A 17,656-nucleotide genomic window follows, 5' to 3' on the forward strand; every position below is an offset into this window, starting at 1 on the left:
TTATGTAGTTGAAAATATTGCAATCAAAATAAGAATTTGAGTCCTGTTACATATTTATGTAAGCATTATGGCAGATACAGTTTTATGGTCTGAGTTGCAAGTAAGTTGAAATTTGTTAATAATCAAAGTTTGTAAAAAGCAATCCTTGCAATTTAAAAGAAAAAAGAAGTAGAGGAAGGAGTTTATTAATTTTCTAGGTCAGAACTTCCACTATAATAATTTTTACACTGTAGTTAAGCTGTACTTACATTGAGTTAGTGTTGAGTTAGTCTGTGAGTAGATAAGTGTGAATGGACCTATCACGGATCAGGATTGTTTCATGCCAAAATTTCTGGTGGCATGTTTCACACATCACTTGCACTTGGCTAACCATTAACACAATTAATTGTATAGGGCCACAAAAAATCTATTTTGACTAATAAAAACCTGAAAAATACAATTTGGAGAGACATCAAGCTTTTGTCCTACCCATTTATTAGTGATCACACTGAGTAAATATTGGTGGAGAAGCTCTCAGTCTAAAGCAGAAGTAAAAGTGGAGTTAAGAGAACAAGGGGACAGAGGAAACCTGTTTTTACAGCAGCTGGTTCTTTGTGCACTCCCAACATCAAACTGGATTTATGGCTGTCTCTGGGATGGCAGGTCTTGAGGATGGCATTTTAAATATTGTCAGGCTGTGGGGGCTTTGGGCTACAGTAGATTGTGCTTTCCTTTTATTTCATAAACTATTGCAGGAAGTATTTTAGAGTACCCCCAACATTGGGGCTTATTGTTTTAATGAGGTGGGTTATTGAGCCCTTTGATTAAAGATGAGCTTTCTACCCATTGGCTGGACAAATTGAAGCAAAAAAGAAAATGGAAGGAAACAAGAAATCAATGAGTAGTTATAAGGTAGGCATAGGTCTGAAGAACATAAGGCCAAGATGAATTTTGATCAGTGTAACAAGGACTGATGCCTAAAAAAGAACTTGGGAGTAAAAGAGCTCATGAGCTCTAAAACTGTCTAAACTGAATTAATGTTTTGTAAACAGAGAAGTCCCCCTAATTTTACTTTTTTTTTTTTTTTTTTGGTTTTACTTATTTAATTTTCCAGATTTGAAGGTAGCAAGAGAAGTAATTGCACCTGGTTTTGCCATTTAAATACAACTACTTTTATCCTTCTCTGTTTATATCTTGGTTTTTAAGTCTAATTTTCTGTTTCAATTTTGCTCCTCCAAAACAGAAGAAAAAACTTCTTGAAGAACTTGGGGAGAAGAGACTTCCATATCTGACACCAGCCGATGCTGATTTCCTCCAGCTGGTAACTTATTTCTTTGAAATCATTTTAAACTAAAATGGCTGTTTGCACTGAACAACAAATAAATCTTCCTTCAAAGAGACACTGTGAAATATGATATGAAAAAAAGTACCATGATGGCTGATAATGCACTTCCAGGTGGTGTTCAATAAGATCTCTAGAACTGGGATATTCACAAATGAGAACTTGGTGAGCTTTGTTTATTTTTACATGTGTGCCCTCACTACAAGTAATGTATAACATTTAATTACAGCTTTTCATGCTTTGGTGAAGCAAAATACATGTCACCATTCCTTTAACTTATTTCTTCTGAGTGGTGAAGAGATCTTTATAGCTCCTGTTTGGCAAAATAGGGGGGATATTAACGTAGAAATTTCAAGTATGGGGGGCTTAATTCTACTTTCCAACAATAAGGAATTGTTAATTCTTGGCTTGCAAAACAAACTGTGGAAATGGAATGCCTCAAATGAAACCAAACAGAAGGATCAGGCCCAGTAGCCACATGAGTAGTAAACCAAGTGAGTGTATGCAAGAATATAATGAATAAATAGAATTTTCTGCATCTGTCTTGGATCTTTCTAGATCAGCTGCAGAACTCAGGGTAGGTTCAATCAGATCAAATTGGATCATGGAAGAGAAAAAAGAGAAAAATTCCTTATTATAAGGAATGACCTGCCTGTTTGAAGAGCTCCAGTGACCATGCTCACATTACACAACACAGGAGTGGTGCCTGCCTTGTGTTGATATATGGCTCAAAGATGTGCAAGTGTAGAAGAGCTGGGAGAATTTATAAGAGTGACAACAGATGGATTTTATTATTTCTTCTTTCTATACACAAAAACCCAAACACAGTCTTTTCAGTCTTAAACTTAATGCTTATGAAGAAACTCTTCCCTCTTTGAAGAAGTGTGCAGCTGACTTTCCTCCTTCCTAGTCCTGTTACATCCCCTTCTGTTTGTTCTCTTCTGCCTCTGATGCTGTCAAGAGATGCTGTGCTCTTTTTCTTTTTCACATCTTTGTAAATTCAGCTTCTCCTGGAGCTGATGTGAAAAGAGAAAGTGGGATCTCGTTTGCTCAGGGTCAGTAACCCATAAGTACAGAAGACAATGGGAACAAGATAAGCAGTAAAATCACACCTGTTCAGTCCTTAATAAATTTTTGATCTGTTCTTTTTGCAAATATAGAATTATTCTTTTTATGTAGTATATGTGTGATGCTAGATATTTTTAAGTATATAGGCTAATCATAAGGATCACAAACACCTTTTGAAGTCTGTGGTGGTTATGAAATGTTCATGGAATCACAGGTGTAGAAACTGCAAGTTCCAGGATGCTTAAATGCACTACAGCTGGAGAGGAAAAGAAGGGTGAGATCTTGAAGACAACAAATCAGCAAAGTGCAATTTCACATACAGTTTAGTTTTATAGTCTGTCTTTCCTGGACAGACCTTGCCCTATTCCTTGAAGGATCTACCTCTTATGAAACAGTATTCTTTGAACATGTTGGAAAAGTTAGGTAGGATGCAACCAAAAAAACTGTCTTATCCTGTTGGTTATGGAGGTGTACAGCCTGAACAGAAGTGAGAAATTCTATCACAAGAAAAACTTCCACTGACATCCTCTTTCCATGGGTTTTTCCTGATAAAGGATTTTGGAAATGGGCCCCAAGCCATCAGCTGAACAATGTTGTGTTTAAAGCAAGTACGGCACAAGAAGGGGGCTGTAACAAGGGAGTTCACAAATAGTTGAAGTACAGACTATAATTTCATGATGCACATGGCAGTTTGCTTATCAAGGGTCCTTATTGCTGATTCCTAACTTTATTCTGTCACTCAGGTCCATAGGGTGGTTCTCTGTGTTGAGTATCACCATCAAAAGTGAAAGCATATTTAACATCTTGTGTGTAATAGTCACAACAAGGTTTGAACATCAAATGTGGTTTATTTCTGCACTGTAGTTGCCTGTAATGCTGCCACTTCTTTCAGAGTGAGCAGTGAGCTGCCCTTTAATACTGGCTGTCAGAGTTACAACACAGAGTACATGACTGCTGCCCTTCCCCACCCCCCAAAACAACAAGGTGTCCAGTGTGAACCCAGCAGTCACCCTGTGTTCTGAGCCTGTAATTCTTTCCTTATGGAGGGCACAGCACAGGCACTGCTTGGGGATTTAAAGAAGACCAGGCTGTTTTCATGTGATGTGTCAGAAATGTGTTTCCACTTCCTGATTTCTGTTGAGATACCTTAATGATAAAATAGTTCTTGAGCATGTGATCTTAAAGCACAACCCAAAGGTAACAGGCCTCTGACTTGGCTGGCAGCAAAATGTGCAAGGCATTACCTCTGCAGCTCAGGAGGGGAATACAATGTTGTTTCCTTTGTAAAATCGGTGTTCTTCCTTTCTAGTGCATGTTTTCAGGGATTTAATTGCTTTACGTCATATTCTTATTTCCCTCCTCTGTTTCTAATAATTGTTGGGAATTTCATGTGTGTCAGAAATTCAGTGAATTTATATTTTCATATAAATGGTTTAAAAGTATATACTATTAGTGACTGTTTGATAATACATAATAGCATATGTAATGTGGTATGAGTATGTCCAGTACAGAATTATTTAATGAAATACTGAAGTATTGCTATAGAACTGTTAGAGCTCTTTCTTTCATACAGGACATTTGCATAATGGAAGAAATAATGAAATAATAATCTTTATATGTCAAAACATATAATATTCTAGCATTCTTAAGTAACATTATGAAAGAACATTTATGATTCCCATCAGGCTGTACCTTCACATCTGATTGTAGCCTATAGCTCCAAGTCTGAATTTACACTTACTAATTTCATTAGTTGTTGTTTTTAAGGACTTTTTTCACTGTACTGTTGAAAGGCTGGAGATACACAGCACTGATAGAAACAAAAGGGGCAGTTCAGGACTTCTAAAGGAATCATTTCAGGCTTTTGACAAGCACAGGTGAATGTAGTTTATCAAGTTTGGATTCACTTCTTGGAATGAAAGCTGTGATCCTGTGTTCTGGGGTCGTAGAGGGACCTTCACACAGATCTGGGACTGTTTTCAAGCTTTGGTGTTTGAAGCTAAGCATGTAAATACAATTGTCAGAAATTATTATCTGTAGATACTGTTACAGGGGTTCATTTTCCTCTCTCTAGGAAGCTAGTTTTTGGAACCATAAGAATGTATAAAGAAAAGGAGTTAGCTTCACTGTAAAAATTTACAAGGAATAGTGGCGAGGTTTATAGATAAACCAAGATTTATTATATGTAATCATTATTTTTAAAATAGGCTTCCTTTTATGTTCTCCTTTTTAGTAGAAACAAATGATCCTATAAAGCCAGCTCTTCAGTGTTATAGGATAACAGTGCATTATGATGCAAAAGTCTGTTTTCATGCAGTGGAAAATGTGAATACTTACTGCCTGGTTTGTATTTTTAAGGGCACGTTCTTTGGATTTCAAAATTAATTTCCTGAAAGGCACGTTCAAATGAGACTTGGAAGTAGATAGTACTGGTAAAGTGTGTTTGAGTTGTACCAGAAGGAGCTCACAGATGGATTGTAGGTCAGTGTGGTGTTTTGTGCTAGTGACTTTTGTCTTTTTAAGAGCACTTTGAACATAAGCTATTAGACTAATAAAAGTTTTGGCAGATCAGTTTTATGCATCCATGTGCTTTTGACCCATTGCCTAATGCCTTCAGATTTCAGTCCCCACACCACCATCAGTACCTACCTTTTCTCCAAACTACTGACTAATTTCTGGACAGAAGGAAATAGGTGTGGTGAGTCCTCAGGAGCTTCACAAATGCTAATTGATGTCTGATGCACTCACATTACAGCCCCTCCCTTAGTAGGGCACTAGTGTGCATCTGTTTCTTTTATTTATCTATTAATTTTAATGAAATATGTAAGAACCCACTCTTTAAAAGAACTTATTCCCCAGCCTTTGTCTAGTTTGCCAAACAGTCTCAGCAGTAGTTAAAGCAGATTTACAGGCAACCAATAAAAGGTGTGATTATGTGATACTCACTTCCTTAGAAAACCAGATTAACAAAATAAAATTATCCAAGCCTTCCTGGAGTGGGAAGCAGCATTGTGCATGCAAAGCAAGAAGCTGCTGATTAGCAGTGTTGTACCTTGCTGGGAGCTGCTGCCTCCACACACTGCTGGATTCTGAGCTCCAGCTGATAGCAGAGCTGGTGTGGTCACAAGAGGATATGGGGGAAAAGGACACTACAGGTAGGAAGCAATGTTTGGACATTTTCTGTTTTCAAAAGAGAGCTTTTCTATAAAATGAGATATAATTGGCAGGTACTGAGGAATGTAAAAATAGAAAGCACCAGAATGTTAGAAGCACATTTTTTAAAAGATGTACATTTTGATTTTGTTATTTTGTCCCTGAAAAGTATTGTTAGATAAAGCTATTTGAGTGTCTCATGTCACCCTCTAGATTTCTGTACATCAGAATGAAACTGAAGGGTCTTTGCCAGCATTACAAAAAGAGGAATCACTTTTTTACTGCTTGATATTCTATTATTTATATACTTAAAAGTGCCATTATCTACAGATTCATCAGCTGAGCTGTTCTACTAAATTGTTCTAGGGTCTTTGTATTTATTTATTTAGAGATTTGATCTGCTTTAAACCACTGGTACATATCCACAGCTTGTGCAATATACTGAAATATGAAAATAAAGTAACAAGTGCTGGCATCCATACCTTCACCATATTCTAGACTCATTCTTGTTAACTTGACAGCTTTGCCTTGCCTTGAAATACCTTGACTCCTGTAAAAAGAATAATTATTTTCCTCTTTTTGTTGTTTGGGGTTTTTTTTTTTTTCTCCTTTAGTGGAAGACCAAGTACTCCAAGCTGATTTTCAGGAAATCTGATGCAGTACCTGAAGATCTCCACCAAATTGTACAAGAAAGCTTTCTGGCCTTGCGAGAGCACAACTGTTTCTTTCAAGATCTTGTGAGGATCAAAGGAAAGGACTTTCTTACTCCAGTGTCTCGTATATTAATTGGAAACCCAGGATGCACTTATAAGTACTTGAACACAAGATTATTTACAGTTCCTTGGCCTGCAGAAAGTCATGACATAAAATATTGCAGTCCTCAAATACGTGATGCGTGTAAAGCATTAATGATTCTTAATGACTACTTGCATATTGAAACAGTCAAGGCATTGCAAGGACAAAACTTGTTTGAGAACAAAGAAATTAAAGATACTTCTGTAATAGATAGGAAGCAAAGTTTTGCTACTTCTCTTACAGAGCAAGGGTCTGTTTCAAAAGATCAAAGCAGTGTTTGTGTATCAGAGGATGACAAAAGTCTAAAGAGCAGAACATCTTATAATTTGACTTTATTAAATTATATGGATCCACTACAAATGCTGTACTTGAAACAAGAGCCTTACTTTGGAATGGGGAGCATGGCAGTGAGCTGGCACCATGATGAGAACCTGGTGGAAAGGTCAGCAGTGGCTGTGTACAGTTACAGCTGTGAAGGTGAGTGATGGCACTTGACCAGTCACAAAAGTCCCTGGAATCCCTGAAGCTCTGCTGTGTTCCCTTGTGTGTATGTACATAAGCACTCCTGCATTTTGGTCTAGACTTGTCACCTGCTTCTGAATGCACTGTGGTACCTTTTGTATTGAAGTCTTTATTTCCACTAAAACCTGTACAAAATGCCTGTGTTTCCTGCAGCTGGCTTAGCAGTTGTTCTCTAACTAGATTTAAATATTGGTATAATTAATTCCCTGACTAAGAGCCAGGAAAATCAAAATCTGTCAAATATCTTTCTTAGGTTAATGCATGTGCATGTTTTCTATCCTGTAAAATGTTTCACTGTGGTTGGGATCACCTTTTTTATAGTGTTATTTATCATATACAGAGTTGCTTTGCTTTATGCTGATTTTACTACTCTTCTTTCTTTGGAAAGATCATTTTCAGTTGGACTTGGATAGAAGTATGACTGTATTTACTTAGAAATATATGCATTTTGTCTAGGCATGCTGCAGTGTTAATGTGTGTTTTATGGAGGGCTTGCCGACATTTCTCTAGCTGGGAAGCGCAGACACTTTGCATTAAAACAGCTCTTGTCTGACAGGCTTTGCAGGCTCTTGCTTACTTTAAAATGAAGCTCATACAGCATTTTAGGGGTGGTGGTAAAAGTGCAGTTGAAGCATCATTAAATATTTCATTTTTAGTTTAAAGTATCTGTCCCTATTTTATCTTTATTTAAGAGCAGACATGAAAAATTTTTGTTTGTCTTTTTTCCCTAACTATGCTTGAACAAAGGCTTGGGTATTTTTTTGGATATTTGCAAACATAAGATTAGAATCTAGAAACTTGATTTGAATTTGCAAATGTTCTGTTATGTTTCATCATTCACAATGGATTTTTTCTTCTTCCAGAATTCCTATGATGTTTGCTTTAGAACAGGGGAAGAATTTCATTGACTTCAGTAGGTTTCAGCTAAAGACTGTGGTACAAAAATGATAGTTTATACTCCCACGTGCATTCTCTTATTGGTTTTGTTGTTAAGTTTTGAAATTCAGTGCTGCTTTGTTACTCAATGTACAACTGAAGTCATATTATTTACATTTTCCTGGATATAAAGCATCAACTGGCTTAGCAAATTCAGTTGAAGAGATTTCCTGACTGGTAAAAGTGTAATTTTCTTCATGAACTTCTTTCTGTCCTATTTTTCAATGGTGTCAAGTAGATGTGTTGGGTTTTTTTCCATTACTACTGTAGAGAAATATTTTTTCAGTAGGATTTTAAATTAAAGAAAGCTAAACATGAACTTGAGGTAATAATACTTTCTATGAGGATTTATTGTAGTATGCCTAAAACTTTTTTACTTTAACATCAGGTTTGCTTATGGAGGGGTAAAATGTGAGTCCTTTAAGTTTAGAGAGCTATAAATTACCAAAAATGAAAACTGCTACGTTTATTCATAACTTGTCAGTTGGTTTTGTTTCTTCTATTCAGTTTTGTTTCTTCTATTCAGTATTCTATTAAGTTAAATAAGTTAAAATTAGGGTGTTTTAAAATCACTGCAAATTCTGTAGAAGATTTGATTGATGTGGCTAGATAGAATTATTTAACATATTTAGGCTAAAAGTTATTTTGATATCTATGTATAATAATTTTTTTGTCGAGTAAGTTTTTTTTCATAAATACACTTACAATTGATAGTTTGTATTTTTTTCTGAAAAGTTTTGAAATAGGAAAACAAAGAAAACAAGATCTTTCTAGTAAATCAATTGATTTTTCTATCATTAAAAAAAAATTAAAAGTCACTACTTGAAATTCTTCTGATTTTGCATTGCTCAGGTTGGGTTCTTGAGCTTTAGAGGGCGTTTCAGGTGCCTGCCATGGCAGTGGAGCATTGTGGGGAGATGTCCTGCAGTCCAGCTCTGTGTGCCAGCAGTGCCCTCCCATCTGTGCTCAGGGTGTGTCATTGTATGTCCCTCAAGCAATGACCTGCTTTTTCATAAATTGGAGGAAATGGATCCTGTTTATACTTAGGAGTATGGTTTTGTAACTGAAGTGTTGGTAAATATCTCTTTGTGTTAAAGTTTTGTACCCAGTGCATCCAAGAGGATTTGATTTTAGAGAAGTAGATTGTCTTTTTGCTCTTCTGATTTTCTGCTTACAGCCTTCCAATGCTGGTGGATATAAACTCATCAATGTTTACAATATTATTCTGTCCAGTTCTGTATAATGTCAGTGTTTTCATGGTTTCTGCAACTCACAAAGACTTTCAATATTTCCTATATTACCAGGTCTCCATAACTGTGAAACATGAGGATCTCAACATCTTGTTGAACAATATTGTTATATCTTTGTGGAATCATGTCTTGACTTTTTATTTTCTATAAATATATTTAGTTTTTATGCTGACATCTTTTATTAGCACTTCATTAATTTGTTTAGTATTGAGTTAGCATTGAATTCTCAGTGTAGTGTAAAAAGACTGTCACAGAATCACTACAGAATACATAATAAAAAGAGTAGTTGTGCTCAGAATTTTTTTGTTGGAGCTATTTTTCCTCAGAAGATGTAGATGTGCTGGATTAATAATTTTCTGGGGGAAAACACTGATTGAGTGGGAAATGCAAACACAAATTAAGCATGTTGATTTTTGTTGGAACTGGCTTGATTCTTTTTTCCGCCAGGTCTTGCATGTTTGTTTTGTCATCTCTCAATTCCTCAAATCCCAGTGGACACTGAGGGTCTGTGGCAGCCTTGGCACGTGGGAGCTCCGGCTTCCAGAGCTGCAGGGCTGGTACTGACCTGCCCTGCTGCAAATGCACAGTCCCCAGGTTGTCAGATTTTGAGCAGCAGCAGCCCTTGGAGTCAAGCAGTCTTACTGAGCCCTGTCAGCTCTGTCAGACTGTTTAGAGATGCACAACTCAGGTTATGTGGTTTTCTTTTTACTTTCATTTACATCTTTATATCAGTATTTGTTTTGTGCTTACTTACTGGATTAAATAGCATTAAAACAGATACTACTGTAATTGAAACAACTTGTTTTCTTGTTCATTTGTTCATTGTTTGATGCCATAATGAAAATTTCATGTTTGAAACTTTGATCAGTGTTAATTGGAGTAGAAGCAGTTTTCAATATGCCAGAAAAGAAATTTAGACATCAACATAAAGATATTGAAACAAGCTGATATTCTAATTGGTATCAGGATTTATTTTCTTGTTTCCAGTGTAAAACTCTTTCAAAACAACTTCAAATGAAGTACAATTCTAACAACAAAATAAGGTAAACATTTAGCTTGATGCTTTAACTTACATTGCATTAGGTTAGGAGTAAGTTGTCAAGTGATGAGAATAAAAATTTGAGAGGTTTCCTTTTAGTGTGTATGCTGCATGAAAGTGCATGAGTGGTAGTCAGGGTGTGTATGCAGAACTGAATAGGTTACAGAATGTGTGTTCAATTATACTGCCACTAACAATATTGGGAATTAACTTACATTTCAGAATTTATCAAGGAACAAGAATTTCAAATTTTGACCAATTCAGCATTTTTAATAACGCATTAGCTTACAAGTATCCTATCTCCTGAGAGCATGAAGGTAAAAGAATTGTTCAGGATTTTACTATAGTAAGTTAATAGCTCATATTTATTTCCTGTTGCAGTTATAAAAGTGAATTGCAATCCAGTAGAATAAGGGCATTTTCAAAAATTGGATTTTATCCATGAAAAGTTCCTAATGACTAGCTTTCCATCCGGTCAATGTAAGTTTTGTAGGAAGTTTTATTACTTAGCAAAGCACTAGTTGGTTCTAAAGATTTTCTTTGAAGTAGAGACTTGTTTCAGTTACAAACTTACAGGAGATGGGAAAAAAATGTAAACACTTGAAGTGTGTCCATCTTTCTCTTACCTGGATTTCCCACAGAGAAAGAGATAAGGTAAGTAGTTTTCTCTAGATTCTTTAGCATATCTAGTTTGTTTTCTTGCTGTTTAACTCTTGGACTTCTGCACAACTGCCTCTGTCTCCTGACAAGGCAATGTTAAAAGGTTTAACAAACTTACTGTTAGTTGCAGTGATCACTAATCTTCAAGGACCTTTTGTGCTTGTTTCTTTTGTAAAATGCTATTTTTATGTTTTTACTCTGTGAAGTTAGAAGCAGCATCCTGGCACGTAGCCTAACGATGGCTATTTCATTTAATTGGGAATAAAAATAATTGAGATGTACTACAGATGTATGTTTCCCTACCATATTAAACAAAAATTCTGAAACTACAAAAGTTGTTCAGCATTGAAGTGAATCTAACTTTGTAGTTGACAATAACGCTCTTTTTGTTGTGCTTAATGAATAAAAACCATGGAGTAGATGTTTTTTGCAGGATTGGAATAATTACTAATGTCAATAATATAACAGAAATATTACTTATTGAAATAACAGAAATGGTATGTAGAACTTTTTATCTTACTTTTAAAGAAATGGGTAAGTGCATGAAATGGTCACAGCTCTCACTTGTAGGGTCTGACCAGTTTGATTTATGTTCTGAAAGCCACAAATTTTTAGTGGCCCACTAAATTTCACAATAATATATTAGAATCCCTGTTGTCTAAAAAGAAATCATCACTTGAATAGACTGTTGTGCATTGTGGGGTCTCTTTTAAACATCCTCTCACTGGTCCAATACAGCCTCTCCTTCAGAAATGAAGGGATGACAGAACATTCTTTGTTTTATTTTCGTGCTTTTGTTCCTGATTTATGTGAAGATGGCATTCCAAACATGAATCGATAAGAACATTGTTGGCCAAACCTTATGTTTTTTTGGTTTTGTGAATGTCAGTTGCAAGAAAAATATAAATGTTAATAGAATTTAACATCTTATACTATGGCTTTTCAGTAATGAGGTAGAGGAAATAACTTTGGGTAGATACTTCTTTCCCATCAGCTGCGGAGAAGCAAAGCATGCTGTGCTTTCACTTCTTGCATGTAACACATATAAATTGCTATTGAAAGACACTGATTATTTATGTATTTTTTAATTGAGGAATATGTGCCCAAATTACTTTACATTCTGGAAAAAATCAATCAATCTGTAAAGAAATAATATAACAGTGGTCAGTTGGATTTAATGTTGACGTAAATGCTTACAGTCCTTGTTCTTAGCAATGTGTTGGCAGTGATTCTGTTTTCTTAAGAAATGGTATGTAAGGTTACATTTAGGATATAATTTGGCATTACAGTTTGACTTGAATAGAGATCATTTAGTTTTCAGAGCATCAAAAAGTCTCAAACTCTGGAAGATTTTGGAGCCAAATAGCAAAGAAACATTTCAAAACTACTTTTACTTTCTGTGCTCTGAAACAATAACCAAAGTAGTTCCAGGAAAACAAGTTTCATATTGTTCTGAACCTAACCCTGACCCAAACCTGATAAGATCAGATCTTAGTGCTGGAACATCTCTGAAATTTGAGCTGTCTCGTTAAAAGCATAATGCTGTGGCAGCTACATTCTCTCTTTCATGGTTCTACCATAATTACAGGTTTGATGAGGTATTGTTATGCTGTGGTAAGATTTTACTTCATTGCACCATTTTATTTGGGATTCCAGCATAAAGGTTTCTTGCAGGCCCAAGTCTGTAAATCTCTGCTGACCAGAATTCAAATCTGCACATAGTTTTGTTATACTTCCATTAAATACTTGTATACTTGACCATTTCTGTATGGCTTACTACAGAATACATTTGTGTTCTTAAGGTGATGGGTATGTGATCCATGATTTATTCACATGATTTATTCTCAAATACTTACGATTTAGATGCATCCAAATGTTTTCACTTAAATGGCAACTGTAATTATATCAATAAATATACAGCATCCAATCATTCTTGAGGTGTCATAGAGAATTTAATAAAAACCTTTTCATGTAAAAGTTTGTCAGGCTATGCCACAAATGTGAAGGTGTCTATTTTTCCCTTGCTCTCAGTTTCAGGGTAGCTTGCATTTAAAAGCAAGTAGCAGCTTGCTTCCATTTGTTACCAAAATAACATGGTAGGAGCAATCAGTTTCAATTGCTGCTGATAATTATAAGGTGCAATAATTGAGAATATAGAGAAAAGGAGACTGTGAGCTGTATTTGAACTCCGTACTTAAGCAATAAAAAATTTATCAAACTGCAAAAAATAAGTCATTTTAACGAGCACATTCCAAAGGTGCTGGATTTATGAGGAGACCCCAGGAAACTTTGATTGAAATTGCTGTCTCTGATTGTAGTTCTATATTTTATTGGTGCCATATTGTGAACAGTGCTGCTGCCAAAGTGAATGGGAAGGCAGCATAACAGAGAGAGTTAACCCAGAAAGGTTACTTCTTTTTATAATATCCATGATGTATTGCATTAAAAATGCCTTGAAAGCCATCCTACTTGCAGTTTTCAGAAAACATTTTTCTTAAATTAAGTTACGATTTATCTGAACAGGGTAGAAAATCTCAAAGGCCCTTGAAGAGTTTAGTACTGATTTTTCTGAATATTTCCTAGCTCTTGTTTTGTCATTTGTGTGCTCCTTGGTGGAAGGGCCTAGAGCTGCTCCTGAGCCACAGCTTCAGTTGGATGAGCACTGCAGCAGAGCAGGGAGGGAACCTGGGGACTGTAAGAATTTTCATTTAAGAACATTTAGATTTGCTCTTTAATAGGCTTTGTCTCTCTGCTCCTGAATTTAGATAATATTTCATTAACATAATAGTTAATAAATTGTCTTAATTTTCTGAAGGCTGCCCCCAGCTAAACAACCTGCAGTAACCATGTGAGATGAATGACAGGAATATTTTAAAAGTGTGAGTTTGTAGTCACACTTTATGCATGCCTTTTATAAGAAGAACTGTACATCTTTATATTTTCCTTCTAGAATTTACTTAAGACAACGGTTTTAAAAGTTATTACATAAAAGCCCATTTCAAGTGGACAATGAAATGGACACAGTTGCTAAGTTCTAAGCAAGAGTTGGGCATGGTGCATAGTTAATTTCTAACTCTTCTGTGCTGTTCTATGCCAGCTACTTATTAAAACTTCTTCCCTCCTCTGTCAAAATGCACTGTTACTTTAGCTGTAAAACTGTTACACCATATCCCAAATACCTTGTTATAAATGCTGACTGTATCTTTCAATTTATACTGCAGTGCAGTAAGCTTATGAACATAGTTCTGAGGGATTAAGCTCTAAATACTATTTCTATGCAGTGGATTATTTTTTCCCCAAGCTCAACATGTTCATGTTGCATAATGATAAGAAAAGTGTTGTGACAAATGCATTGAAGCTTCATTGGCTCTTGCACATGTTATCTAGCATGTTTGACTAGTAATTTTGAGAAAAGAATGACAGAGATGGTTCCAAGATTTGCTTTGTTGGTCTAGACTGTGTTTTGTAACCATCATTTCACCTTTGCTTCAGTTCATGATTTAGTGAAATTGCAAGTACATAAACAAATGAAATTTCTCCTAAAATGTTTTGGCAGTTTATGACTTGAAATTCTTTCAGAAGTTATCTATTGTTATATCAGTGTTGCTGCATTTTTTGGGTTTTTTTCTTCCATGCTTGTAGTTTTAGTAATAAAAAAAAATTAGTGATGCTTAACCAAAACTCCCCTTACATGTGCTCAAGAGTTTCAGAAAACCTTAAGTCCATTACAAGCCTTGACTTGATTAGCCTTGATAGTTAACTTAAAGTTTTCATCTTGGTAAAGTTGGTTGGAAAAAAATTATTGATCTCATATTTTCTTTTTCTTTTACCTGTTGCATACTTTTGAATTTGGAGATGATAATTATAACAAGTGGAGACTATAGAATCTTTAAGCCTAATAAGATTGTACCAGTATGGGATATCTTTAAGTCTAAACCAGGTTTTTTATTTATGATTCTTATCTGTTCCCTCATTTTTGTGGTCTCTTTCTCTCTCTCTCAAGATTCATCTGTACAGGAAAGCAAGGAGCAGGAACTGAAGGGAAGAGACCCAGCTGTTTGGCATGTAGGCTTGAAGGTGGCATGGGACATAGAGACACCTGGCTTGGCAGTGCCACTTCACCAAGGAGACATCTACCTGATGCTTGGTAATTTTCAAGGACTAGGAAGTTGAACTTTCTGTTGAAAATAGAGAAACTTACACTTATGTTAAAATAAGTTACCATACCTTCCTTACAGTTAGGACTTGTCTTATTTAGAAAAACATGAAATCTGTCTGGAATACATAATAAGTTCTTCCTACTCTGCCTACTTCCAAAGTATTTAAGGGGAACTATTTTTCTTAATGTTTCTTTCACTTTACAGCTAAGAAGGAAATAGTCTTTTTTCACCTTTTCTGTCCATTGTGAAGTCAGAATTGCTAGTTCAAGTTAGACTTCAGGCCATAACTAGAATTTCCCCAGATCTTGTCAGAAGTTGGGCTGTATCCATCCCATCCTTGTATTTCTAGATTATTTTTGTATTCTTAATGCAGTTTTTCTGAGCATCTCTTATGTTTAACAAATAAATTCCTGTTCCTCAGCTTGGCTTGTCAAGTGACACCTGTATTATGTAAGATGTGAATGAATGTCTTAAAGTTTTCTGGTACCACAGTCCTTGAGGTTTCAATCATGATGTCAGTCTGTGGATATTGTATTAGTCACCAGTTTTACACATGACACTTCTCTCCTTCTGCTACTGTCTACATTCAAACATGCTGTTTTCTAGCAGTGGGATTATACTAAGATCATAATGAACACAGCTGTCTTACTCCAAGAATGAGTCTCAATGTCTCAAGCGTAGAGGATTAAGAAAAGAAAATTAAATTGAGTTAATTTGCTTGAGCAGCTGAGCTCATGTGCTAAGGTTTATCCATTAAAAGAAACGAAGTGAGAACTGTTGCTAAGGTTTGTTGACGTGAAATCTGTTGCTTTCTCTTTTGGCTCCTGTTTCTCTAGGTTTTCATTTTTATTAAAATAAATTTTGTTTCAATCACACAAAAACAATAACAAGGTTTCTGACAACATCATGTTGGCCTGTTTAGTGTCTTGGCTTGACAGACATCATCTTTGAAGATTGGGAGCACTTGCAAAACTCCCTGCTTATGTGATTGTAACTTGCAAGGCATATTCTGTGGAATATCCCTAGAATGACTTGTCACACTCCCAGCTTTATGGGCAGAACAGTCTTTTGAACTTTGCCTTTCACAGTTTATATCCTAAAAACAATTCCTTTATAAGCCACCATAAAAGCCATGTACCATTCCTTGTTCTTGGTTATCTCATCAAGTCTTCTGCACTGCCGTCAGGGAAGTGTTGTGTAGAAGCACTGCACTAACTGTGCTCTGAAGAATGTTCAGACATGGAAAGATCAGGGGTTAAGATGTAAGGTCCTTAAGGTCCTTTGGTATAGTGGTCTGGATGTGCCTCCCTTTTTTGTAAGGGTTTGAAGTAGAAGCCTAGAATGAAATAGGGACAGTGAAAATGAAGTTTAGGTGGCAGCTAAACATTCCTAGAAAGGTTATTATAATCTATTTTTGTGCAATAGTAGTTAGGGCATCAAGTAAACTTCTTATATAATCCTTCCTGACTGGAAACTCTGAGCATATAGAGCAATGCTGGCCAAGAGATTCAGAAGGTATTTAATAAAAGAAGGGGACTAACTTTAGTATTTTTATTGCAAAATACTGTAGATTGTAGTTGATTGAGTTACCAGATTATAAGGGTGTTTTTTATTCCCTAGTGGAATTTATATAGTGACTAAAGTATTTTCAGAGATTCTATATGAAGGGTAGATCAGAAAGTTAGTTTATATAATGAGTAACATCATGACTATGTTTAGATGGAAACAAAGGATATATTAAACATTCTTTTGAAGATGATGTGTAAATCACTTTCTTATTAGCACTTTTGAAGAGCTACAGATTTGAGCTCTGTAGGCCAGGTGTTTTTTTAATCTCTTCTGCATTTTCATAGTCTTTGTGTTTCTTTTCAATTACTTAGAAAAAAAATTACTCTTCTAAATAGTCTTAGAGGGTATTCTCAAAATGGCCCTTTTATTAGGTTTCTTTGTGTAGCAGAACTGCCTGTATCATTTTGGAGTGAAAGACAATATTAGGAAACATATATAGTTTCAGTGTATTTTTTACTGTTCATATTTTTGCACTAACTTTTAAGAGGGGGTATCCTGAAGATGCCAAGTAAAAGACAAAATATGAAAACTCTGTAAAAAAAGAAACTTGGCAATAATAAAAAAAGTTTGCTTTTGTAACTGCTGCATTCCAGAACCTCATCTCAGTAACCAGAGTCCTCTTACTGGCATTATGTTAAAAGCAGTTGCAGAATGCAAGACATCTAGAAAATAGAACATGGAAGAGTCCTGCAGCTGGTGGTGGTTCACCCAGCCTAGCACAGAACTCAGCCACTCTGTAGGTCTGTCTTTCCAGTTGTTGGAATGGTGTAGTGTTACTGCTTTATATGAATGTTGAAAATGCTGAAACATCACATTCAACATGTTGCTTATAATTTAAAAGTCAGGTCCTATCAATTCCTGTACCTGTAATACCACTAGTATTTCCTGTGGTACACACAAATCTATATAAGAAAGTGTGGTAACTGGATATTTCTTACAGTAACGTGCAATTACAGTAAGTTGTAAATCAAGATCAATGGGTATAGCAAAGTAACAAAAAAACTCCAGTTTTTTTCTTTTTAGCATTTCTAGTAGATATTTAATAATGTTTCTGTTCCTCTCTTCATTGGCTTTATAGGTGTTTCTTGTTATTCTGGGGAGAAATTAAGCATAATGTCTTATAACTTAAATTTACATCTTCCTTCTCAGCAGCCCTCTTCAGATGAAATCATGAGCTGTAATT

At 35.6% G+C, this 17,656-nt stretch overlaps 1 protein-coding gene across 1 annotated transcript in view; it reads left to right on the forward strand.

The window, feature by feature from the left end:
- FTO (FTO alpha-ketoglutarate dependent dioxygenase) overlaps window positions 1-17,656 on the forward strand; it is a 223,875-nt gene that overhangs the window by 36,714 nt on the left and 169,505 nt on the right. Inside the window, exons 2-4 of the mRNA XM_036390117.1 lie at window positions 1,223-1,300; window positions 6,157-6,814; window positions 14,748-14,891. Coding sequence (XP_036246010.1) covers window positions 1,223-1,300; window positions 6,157-6,814; window positions 14,748-14,891 — 880 coding nt within the window. The remainder of the gene's footprint in view (window positions 1-1,222; window positions 1,301-6,156; window positions 6,815-14,747; window positions 14,892-17,656) is intronic.

The sequence above is a fragment of the Molothrus ater genome, chromosome 12, assembly GCF_012460135.2.
Source record: "Molothrus ater isolate BHLD 08-10-18 breed brown headed cowbird chromosome 12, BPBGC_Mater_1.1, whole genome shotgun sequence".
Classification (NCBI taxonomy): Eukaryota; Metazoa; Chordata; class Aves; order Passeriformes; family Icteridae; genus Molothrus; species Molothrus ater.